This window comes from Macrosteles quadrilineatus, unplaced genomic scaffold (assembly GCF_028750875.1).
Source record: "Macrosteles quadrilineatus isolate MER2022 unplaced genomic scaffold, UCM_ALF_1.0 Scaffold_8__2_contigs__length_117827958, whole genome shotgun sequence".
NCBI lineage: Eukaryota > Metazoa > Arthropoda > Insecta > Hemiptera > Cicadellidae > Macrosteles > Macrosteles quadrilineatus.
In genome coordinates this window covers 59,627,110-59,638,294 of record NW_026542601.1, presented here as the reverse complement: position 1 = coordinate 59,638,294, position 11,185 = coordinate 59,627,110, and the positions used below count along the sequence as shown (strand labels likewise).

The following is an 11,185-nucleotide window of genomic DNA, read 5'->3' as shown; positions in this document are numbered from 1 at the left end:
GCTTGGCTTCAAACTTAAAATGCTTAATTTTTGCGCTTCAAAGAATTTACAGACCTGCCTTGAAGTAAATAACTGCTGTGAGGACCCGCCGGCCATCTTGGATTTTCTGCCTGTAACGGCAATGTTAATGGTTGAAGCATATTACAGCATTGTTTATCGATCTTACATACGAAAAAACTTTTGCAAAAGTTACCACAGCTAGCCTGGCCATACTACTGGACCGAATTACACGCGGTAGGTACCAAAAAATATTTTTCTGAAGATGTGCAGAATCCCTTTATAAATTAAAATAGGCTAAAAAATAAGCACGAAAAATGATTTTGAAATTAGAAAAAATGTACATGGGTTTGCTATGCTGGTGACAAAATGACAACAAAATATAAACAGAAAATCCAAACAAATTCCAACCACATGTTTTATTTACAGTGTGGGATGAAAATAGAGAAGTCTGTACATTACATTACAGTATTAATTCGTATATACCAAAGCAAAAATGTGGTTCGGATTCCACTAAAAACTGTAGGTCCCTTAGTTGCCATTAGCTGTATGGGCTATTAATTAACAGCTGTGTCTAAGGAATAAGTCGGCCTTAGACACTAACAAGACTACAAGATCACGCCACTCATCCTACACACATCTCCACTCATACTTGGCTTAAGATTACCTACTTTGTATGGTTGCCATTTCACTGAAAGTATTAAAAGTATTAAGGCGAGCAGTACGGAGTGTGGGAACCGTTTGTGGGAGTTAGATTAACCTATCTGCAGGGGAGGGAGGGAAACAGGTCCACGGCGTTGGAAGTGGTAAAGGAAGTAGGTAGTAAAGGCATGCCGTGCGAAGTGTGGGAACCATTTGTGGCAGTTAGCCTATTTCATGAGTCAGATCCACGTTTTGGGGGTTAAATTCTACAAAAACTGCTATTAGACATATTTCCTCGGTGGACCATTTACCAGGCAGACGTTCATCCTGGAATTTGTTTATAAAGGTAAAAAACAACATACAGTGTTTAATAACAGACTTATTATTAATAAGTTTATTTCTCATATCTTATGTAGATTATGTCCTTAAACTTGAATAACAAAACACATTCACATTCATAAATTATACCATAAAATTAATATTTTAAAAACTAAAAATTATGTTTTACTCAAATATCACTACGTCAAACGCTAGAGTCACATTACTAAAAAGGATTTGTACATCGATAAACATTTTAATACTTAAGAGAATGTTTGAAGAAAATAACATTTTTGTCAATGAATTACATACGTAAGGCAGTCAGTAATAGTTGGCAAAATGCCCCCGGGCAGGGACTACAAAACGTAACATGCACAATATACATAACAACATCCAACAACAGTCTTATGTACACTAACTGCAACCGTATCTACATAATTTACATTTGATATCAAATCAACTTAGTCGAAGGGAGTTGCATGATTTGGAAATAATAGATTTTACAACAAGACGATAATGTATGGTTCAGACATTCTCAATAAGGGAGGATTTAAAATTTCCATCATGTATTGGTGCTAAAACGATTCATCATTTAATCACGTATTTAATATTTAATACTTCTACACTGGTACATAAAAATATAAGTAGGCCTGCCCAATGCTTTGTATTACAAATACCCTTACTAAAACATAAGGTAAACTTTTGAGATAAAAACTTCACAAATGAATTTTGTCGAGTAGTAACAATATAAAACCCTGCTAAAAGGCAATACAAAAACATTGCCTGGTAAAATGCAAATATCAAAATTTGGATTTGGCGGTATATAGACTACCAAAATATAATTTATAATTGAGAGAAACGATCAACTTTGGCATTAGGATAAAATTTATGCGATAATAACATTTATAAAAAAGATTAAGCTAACTGACTGACTAACACTAATATATATTTTTAAATAAATAATAAATACCCCTAAAACGATATCTAACCTATCTTGACCCTATTATAATACTTCCTAATCACCAGAATTGAGGGGTTGTGCAAACAATCTACATTGTTCATAAATAGTAGGTCAACAAAACCTAAATTATACTTCAAGATATCACCGTAAGATAAGTATAAAAGATAAAAAAACACTCAAAATTGGACAATTAGGCCCAAATCTACAATTTATCAATACTAGAAAATGACTTTGTCTCTTACAGCCACAAGTTTGTCCATTGGCATATCAAAGAGTATATTTTATGGTATAGTAATTTGAAACCTTTTCTCCCTGACAAATCAGCTTTACCTTCAAGAACCCCTTGTACTTTTCCTCATTATGTCTTTAGCCTTACATTTTATTGAGGATATATAATTAAATTAACAATACATTGTTTTACTATTCATTTGGATAATTGAACATAAAACTGGAATTAAAAAATCCAACCGTAGATGGATTAATGTGATGGTGACAACCTCTCACCAATTTCCACATATACTGTTGTACCGGTGAAGTTGATAAATAGAGAAGAAGCAGTAGTAAAATCAGTTCTTACATTTTTATCTACATCTCCCACATCTTCGAGTCAACATCAAAAGTTGTTTGTTTAAAAGATTTAAGACGTCTCAGAAGAGAAGTGAATTTAATGACAGTGAGCATGGATGTTGATGGAAGTAATTCTGCATTTCCTTTAATGAAATGATTTATCCCATACTCAGCCCGTCTCCACACTCCTCTGTATATAAGGTATTGTGTGACTGCAGAGAATGTAATAAATATTAAAATGTACATATGACTAACCTTCCAACATATTGTTTCACTCCTTTAAAGAACTTAAGTTAACAATATATTTCCTGATTTGTGGAAGAAGTAGATAGAAACCCAAAAACCTTGACTAAACTCCTCATTGCAAATTACAAATTTAAAACTTCATCTTAAAATGCACAGAATAATTATTTAAACTTGTTTTAATTGTTTAAATTTGTTACTAAAATCCATTCACTTTATGTCGCTAAAAGAAAAACTATTTACAAATTTAAAATGCAGCTTTAGAATGATTTTACAAAAAAGAGTGACATTAAATTTGACATGCATTATCGTCGAATGGCGAAGTGGAGGTGTTATAGAGGGGAGTCGGGGGAGGGAGAGCCCTCCTTGTGCTGGTTGATGGACTGTTGTAGAGCCATTGGTGTGAGCCACTCTCGCGGCAGACAACGCTGCAGGAACGGAACACAAGAGCTGAAGTACGCCAGCCTGTTGACCCACGATGGGATCTCTTGTCCACAGAGTATCTGGAAAAGGCATATACACTTTTTAGTATATTCTGACGCCTTTATAGATTTATGATATGAAGGCTATCCATAAAGTAAGGAACGTTTCCGTCTGACGATGCTAGACACACGCCAATAATGCACTTTTAAGTACAGAGATGTCCGCCTCATCAGCAGCTGTCTGTCACATCAGAAGTGTCGTGTTGCCCATTGCAATAATTAAGTTTAAAAATTGTACTGCAATCAAAAATTCTGGCTAGCCGTTAGGTGCAGTCTGTAATACGGCTTTTGTAGGCCGAAAACTTAAAACCTACAGAAATTGATCGTCATGTACTTATGTGTAGTTGATGTTGACAGAAACAATATTAATAAATAAAAGTCCTGTTCAGAAATGGATCATTCAGTTTAAAAAATTGTAGGACTAAAGTTGACATCTAAAGTCTGTTATTGCTTGACAAAGCCCAACCTTACATGGGAAATTGCCACAAGATCTCCTTCATTCAAAATTAAGGAAATTCAAAGTTAAGAAATTTCTCTTCAGGCTCGGTATAGATGAGGCTGACGTTATCATCTCAGCTGATTACCGGCGTGTTTAACCCGACCCTTGTCCCCTCCGCCCTAAGCCAGCAGGAACCGTTGTCCCCACCTGATTAAAACTGTATTTCATTTTGTTATTCTATTTTAAATTCATTCAATTATACGTATCTCCCTAAACTAATATTTTTTAAGCAACAATTATTTAATTTTTGGTTTACTATTTTTTTTAATAGCAACCCAGCGGACAGGCAGCACTTGCCTATGTCTGCTGATAAAAAAAAAAATCAAATATGTTAATACAGACATTTTTCTTTTTCTTTTAGTTTTAGTTTATATTTTGTAATTGTAACGTTTAAAAGTATGTATTTTGTATTCTGTATATTATGTGGAAAGTAAACACATTATTTCATTCATTAATTCATTTTATTAATTTAAATGGAAGATTTTCCCTTTTAGACTTTAGGATGATTTCTGTCAATCATCCTAAAGTCTAGACCTTGCTCCGCGTGACTTTCCCTTGATTCCCACTTGCTTTGGTGACGAAGAGGTCTCCAATTACACGTCAAAGACTGAAATCGAAGACAGCGGAATTCTACGACAAAGTAATTTTAAAGCTCGTTCACTGCTAGTAGTATTTTGATTGTCTTAGGCCTACTGCACAAGAGGAGAGACAAAACCTTACCTGTACCTATCAGGTACAGTTTACAACCTTTTTTTAGTTATGACCGCATAAATAGCTAACATAAGTGAAGGTTTTGTCAGTCTACTGTTTAAAACCACTGTTAGAGCTATAATAAATTTCAAGTGGATTTAGAATTATTTTAAAAGTTACAAATACTCCAAACTATCAGACTTTTGAATACTGGAGTTTTATAAAGGAAAAAAACCAAAAGTTACTTATTATAGAGGGTTAAGAGTTACATATTTAGACTCCAATGTAACTTGTATCATCATATAACATAATCACATTGTTGATAATTAATTAAGATAAAGACGCACCACCAAGACGCACCTGTGTCAGGGATCCAGAGAAGTGGTTGCAGTTTTTGTTCATCAGATGATAACGATCTCCTCTAAAGTCTTTGCCTAATTCTTGAACTATTCTCTTGACATCTTGCTCAGTAAAATCTGTGTGTCCTACGTGAATTGATTGTCTGTTTGTACAAACAAGAAAGTAAATATCAAATACATGTGTAATAAATGAGATATATTACAATTTTGAAAGCACTCAACTTTACTACATGTCTTGTTTCTCTTGTTTATCATATCAAAATGAAAATACAACTTATTTAGGAAGCTACAAATATTCAAGTATAATAATATTTTACTGAACAGTGTAACTTAATTGTTAAGTTGTAAAGACATAAATTTGAGATTGCTTATTCTCAATCCAATCAGGTAAAACAAATGGGAATAATTGATTACAAATGTTAAAATACTAACATAGGTAATCTCACTACAGTAATTACACACATTTGTGCAGGACTTGTACCAATAACTTTGAATATATTGAACAAAATCAACAAATGGTGGTTTTACTGAACTTAAAAATAGTTTTTTGATTAAATCAGGAAATATAACATTTTTTTTTTAAATCAGGAAATACAAAATTGTTAATATAGGCCTAATTGATTTGTTTTATCTCACATGCCTGCGTTGAAAGTAAATATACCGTAGGCCTAGTTGTTTGTGTGTATAAGTTGATAAACAGCAGGAAAACACAGTCAAAAATTTTAAACGGAAAAATATTTCTTTAGTACAGGTACATACTTTTTACCTATCAGCAACAATGTCGTCCATTATTCTATGTGACGTCAACTCATCAAACAAGTTATACCCAGATCTTAGCACTAGAATTAGATTGTAAGATAATTTATTGAAGACAATCAACTTTTAGAATCACATGTTTTTATGCTAGTATTTGGTATACTAACAATTTGTAAAAAAGAAGTAAAAAACTTGCCTAAATCTAAATTGTTCACCTAACTCCTCTGCATCCCTTGGCGTTATGGCGAATATTCCCGAGAAGGGATAAGGATGTCCGCCATAGGCATACTCTAAAACAAGAGTACAAATATATTAGTCTAAAGGTTTTTGGTGATATTTTTATATTATATAGGCTAACTTTATTATAGCAATAAAGTAATGCTAGCACATAGTGCAGCTGGCCATCTTGCACACAGGTTAAGTGTAAGAAAGGGCCATGTAGCCCTAACTTTTGCCTGGATAAATAAATAATATTTCATTTCATTTCATTTCATCTTGGCATGTTTTTACTACAAAAGTGCGAGGTAGGTAGACTACCAAGTCAGAATTGTAATACATAGATGTATGTTACCACCCGGCATCTACTTTATTCACAACAAAAATCCACTAATTTTAGCTATTTAAATAAAGGGTTTATGTAGTTTTAAATTTCTAAATGAAAATATAATCAGTAGGCCTACTTTATTTTACTTTAAATTAAAATGTTAGGCCTACATGGTAATACAATTTTATAAATTACCACAGTAAAACCTCACTAACTCGACAATTTTTGAACCCAGAGGTTGTCGAGTTATGTAGCCCTTTGAAGAGAAAACTGGTTATGAATTCTGTGGTAATGTGATGATATGTATTGATTGTAATTGAGTGAAATATGTAGGTAATTGCCTGACTGTGGTGCTAGGGCCTGGAGGACCCTAGCATGTTGCAATTAAGAACGAGCTATCCTCTACCATTGACTATATAACACTACTTGTAGTGTTAAATAGTAGTGTTAAATGATGATAAAATAGGTCAATTTCGTTCCCTAACTCGTTATTGAACAAATTTGGACTCCTAAGGCGATTCCTGAATGATTTAATACTTAAATTTTCAACGTGGTGACTATTGCATGTCTAGGAATGATTACCTCGTTAAGCGAGGTAATCATTATTTTGGAATTTACATTTCTGCGAATGGGGCGAAAGCCTGCCGGCATACCCTTATATTGTTAATCTAGCCTGTCATCTTAATCTTAGCACTACTTAATATTTATGGACTTATCCTGATTTAACAAGGGCATGGTGAGATGAGAAATGGATGATCGGTAGCTGATCCAAGGAAAGCCGGCGACAGACAAAACGGAGGAAATCTCCGTTCCGTATCTCCTTGACCGTTTCTTGGAAAAAGCAAGCGACAGACCGAAAGGGGTGCGCTGATCGGAATGGCAGCCGATTTCGTTGTGTGGCACTATACAAAATAGTGGCGCTAAGCGTCACAGTTATCCAGAACATTGCAATTTGTATTGGGTTTAAATAAATGAATACCGGTACCTACGTAACAGACTAATTTTTACACATCAAACACGATAGTAAGACAAAGCCAGCTAGATATGCGGCCTATCAGCTTTTGACTGTGGAGTTACCGGGTGTCGAGTTAGTGAGGTTTCACTGTACCTTAAAAATCTTAACTCAATAATACTTCAATAAATAAGCTGATGGCAATGATAAGCAAACATACATTTGAATGCTTAGTTTTCTACCCTGCCAAAGAGATAAAAGTAAACGTTTGAAGATGCATTTGACGGACAAAAAAACTTATCTTATGAGCGCCATATTGGCCACAAGACAGAGCACAGGGAAGGAGTTTAAGATTACGAAACCCTGTTTGGATCAGGTTTTGGTGGGCAACTCAGGAGGAGTGTACACCTGTCTGATGTAAAACTTTGAGGGAGAAACCTGCCTAGAAAATAAATGGTGAAAGGTTCCCCCGAGGGGGGATGAATGGAATCTTTGAACAGCAGCTTTGAACACTCAATTTGTTAATTTTTTATAAATTCTTAAAATGTGTCCACTATAAAACTGATTTAGGCCCATATTTTTTATTTAAAAAACTAAAAAATAGGGTGTAGAGAATAATCTAAATAGCAGAATTAAATGAATTTCCTGGTAGCACGGTGTTACAAGAAAATTTGATCGAAACAATAACACTACTAAAGCCATTAGATCTACTATTTGTAAAAAATAATAATTAAGTAAATAAAATACACATTTTAGTGCAATTACCTTGTCCATAAATCTCAACTCCAGAATGGAACACTCCCAGCCCAATTGGAGTTGTATACTCATTTATCCAATACTGAAAATGATGCAGGGAATAACTATTATGATAAAGAAGTTAGTCAATATGTGTGGTTGTTTTTCATGCATTTTAAGTAAGTAAAATTATTAGCTAGGCCTACCTATCTAATCTGCCTTTAACAAATTCATGGCAAAATTTAATATCCTATTTTAAATCGGGTTCAGTATTTAAAGCAGGTCACCCGTTAGGCCTACTCTTAAATTGTAAAATACCTAGCCAACAAATATCATGACAAGAATTTAATATCTCATTTGGGTTCTTAAAAAAATAGTTGAAAAATGTATATGTACTATAAGGCCTACCCCCTAGAATATCTTTAATTTCCTTGTTTTGACATTAAAGCTTTCTGTAACAATAACAGGTCATTTTTTGATTGAGCAGACAGCTTTCTGAGCTTCTGAGACCATTTTACACCATCAGGGAATATTATGAGGAAGCAAAGAAGAACACATAAAACACATGAACTCAATGACTACATGAACTGTAATTATGACCTATGACTATGACAAAATACTCTGATTTCAGCATGTCAAACTTATTGCCGATGCAGAGTCTAACTTAAGATAAGATTAGTTATGATAAGGCTTTCGTTCTTTGTTTTGTATGTCTATGTTTTATGTATTTATTTATTACTAGTGGTGGTCCAGTGGTCGAAAACTCGACCAAAAATATGTAATGTACACGCATTGACTATTGGATACTTAAGTAGACATCCCATCTAGGCCTATATATGAACCAGCTGTCGCCATTTTTTAAATTAAAAACATGTAGTTGTGTGAGCCAGGTCTAAAATGCTTGTATAAAATTCAATTTTATACCTTATTTTTTGTTGCTGACAAAGTTAATGGGTCATAACAGTTGCTATAGCTCCTAATAAGTTATTCCATAACTTTAACTTGGTAAAAACATCGAGTATTTGACATAAATCAGTCATTTATATCAGTGCAACCTGTTGGTGGCTCATATCAACTACGATGAATTTAATTAAAAACTGGAGACAACTTTAACATTGGAATGTCTGGTTGTAAGTCAAAGGTACAGGCTTCTCTATTTTCACCCTACGCTGTAAATAAAACATGTGATTGTAATTTCTTCCATTTGTTTTGATTTTCTGTTTATATTTTGTTGTTATTTCGTCACCAGCATGGCAACCCATAAAGCCCGTGTTATTTTTTTATTATTTTCAAATTCATTTTTTGTGCTTATATTTGAGCCTATTTTAATTTTTAAAGGGACTCTGCACATCTAGAGGAAAATAGCTTTATAACAGTATGCGTAGATTTCCCCTGCCATAAACAGGAGCTGAGAAAAAAGGTTTTAAAGAAACATGCTTGCCTATTAATATATAGATAATGTTAAGACACATTGAACACATAGTAACGTTGTGCTTGCATCAAATCATGACTGATGATTAAATTATTTAAATTAAGTGTTTGCTTCATTAGCCTGCTCCAAACGCAGAAGTAGCTTCTGGTAGGCCCGATGTTTCTAAATCTGAGTGATGCCCAAGCCAAGTGCTAAGTGTTAAGGTGCTCACTGCGGCATAAGTCAAACAGGGGCTCGCCAAAGGTGGTGAGGCCCGGGCGCGCTACCAAATCATCGAACACAATTGGCATTCAAATATTTCAGTCTGACGAATATCAAAAGAGCAACAGTGATTGTACTGTGATACCCCGACAGTGGATGTAGTTCACTGAAACACCCGAAGATAGCAGCACTGCCTGGATCCGTAGCCAGTGTCTTTGTAATGTGGCTTGAAAAGAGTAAATCCCCAAAACCGGGACAAAAGCATTTCCAGATGGGATTTTACGGGAAATTTAGTACCAACCCACACCAAAATAAAGCTCACATTCCAAACTACAGGCTGGCAACGATTATAACGTTTCCCGGCAACAACGGAGCTCAAAATGATTCAATGTATTGGGTGGGACCCAATGACTGGTACACCTGTCACACGCTCCCGTGAGTAGTTTCGCATGACGGGTAATCCCGTCACCTGCAGTGAACGTATTAAGAAAAAGAACTTACATGTAGGGGCCAATGAATGAAATTACAATTAAGCTAATTTACAGTTATTTTAGGGCTACTAAGTTTAAATCTCTCACTTTGATTTTTGTTAGTGTAACTTAAAATAGTGCATCTGTTGATATGAATTGATAAATCCAAAAGGAAATGTACGTTAAGCCCGAGAATCTATTTAAGAACACACAAGTTTAGAAGGCTTAACTTGTGGTACTCACTACACTAAAATCACTTACTGTAATAACTTCTTGATCGGCATCGTACGTGTTATTAAATTACCTGAAAAACCAAAAAGATATACCGTTAAGTTACGTCTAATAATACTAGTAATAATATATTTATACCTATAAGTTAACTGTTGACTCACAGGACGGTAAATACCTACATATGAAAGATGGTAAGTTAAGTGGTAATTGATTTCGATTGAACAATCCAATCGAAATCGATCACCACTCTTACCATCTTTCATAAGTTATGTATTTACCGTCTTGTGAGTCAACAGTATAAGTGTAAATATATTATTACTAGTGTTATTAGACGTATACCTTTTTGTTTGTTCAGGGAAAATCACTTTTAGCTTTTGCTTGTCTAGCAGTTAATATTTCTGACTTTGGTGTCATAGTGACGGAATAAATTCACATCATGCCCAAGAACCATTTAGGACTTTGGGCTGCTTTGATTCTCCTTCATGGAATATGCCACTGGCCAAAATACCAATTAGGCCTAGGCTAACTTAGGTAAGATGTAACATTAAGGAGATGAATCTAGAATAAACTTACCATGTCATAAACATTCAGCATAATTGGTTCTCTTGCCATGTTATCTGTGAGGAGCTCCTCACTGTCACTGGGAAAACTCAAACAGCTTGGAAATTGGATGCTGCAGCCTACCACAAAATAATCACTTACAAAAGAAGCTTAACTTAGTTATTGTTGCTGGAGTTTTGTGCTTGAAATAAAAACAAGTGCTTTTGAATAGTATGACTTCTTAAGCTATTCCCGGTGTGGAAAACTGATGAAAAGGTGCAATTTGATGAGGTAGTTAACAATTTCTAGACATGTAACCTACGGCAAATTGTGACCATTGCTGATTGCTCTCACCTAAGCTCTTCCATTTTGAGTGTAACATAACATTAGAGGATACAATTATTCACAAAAGTAACACGGATCACAATTTCAGCTACCTAAATAAAGTCAAAATCAAAAGGATGATAAAGATTTTCTGAAGAAACACATTTTAATTCAAAATTTTAGTTTGCAACTGACTAATCTACCACTTCAGAATTTCTGTAAAATCACTCTGCAGTTTTGCA

At 34.4% G+C, this 11,185-nt stretch overlaps 1 protein-coding gene across 1 annotated transcript; it reads right to left on the bottom strand.

Annotated features, from left to right (window-relative positions):
• Positions 1-990: 990 nt before the first annotated feature.
• Positions 991-11,185, bottom strand: LOC128999448 (deubiquitinase DESI2). Its single transcript, XM_054425979.1, has 6 exons — positions 10,974-11,185; positions 10,653-10,759; positions 7,776-7,848; positions 5,711-5,804; positions 4,760-4,901; positions 991-3,231 (listed from the first exon to the last, which is right to left on the bottom strand). The coding sequence occupies exons 1-6, from the start codon at positions 10,999-11,001 to the stop codon at positions 3,061-3,063; spliced, it is 615 nt and encodes a 204-aa protein (XP_054281954.1). The 5' UTR covers positions 11,002-11,185; the 3' UTR covers positions 991-3,060.

Coding starts and splice junctions, on each gene's coding strand:
- LOC128999448 (XM_054425979.1), bottom strand. CDS start 11,001: ATGTTACACTCAAAATGGAAGAGCTTAG. Junction 10,760..10,973: donor CTCAAAATGGAAGAGCTTAG/GTGAGAGCAATC, acceptor ATTTTGTGGTAG/GCTGCAGCATCCAATTTCCA. Junction 4,902..5,710: donor GGTGAACAATTTAGATTTAG/GCAAGTTTTTTA, acceptor TTGTACAAACAG/ACAATCAATTCACGTAGGAC.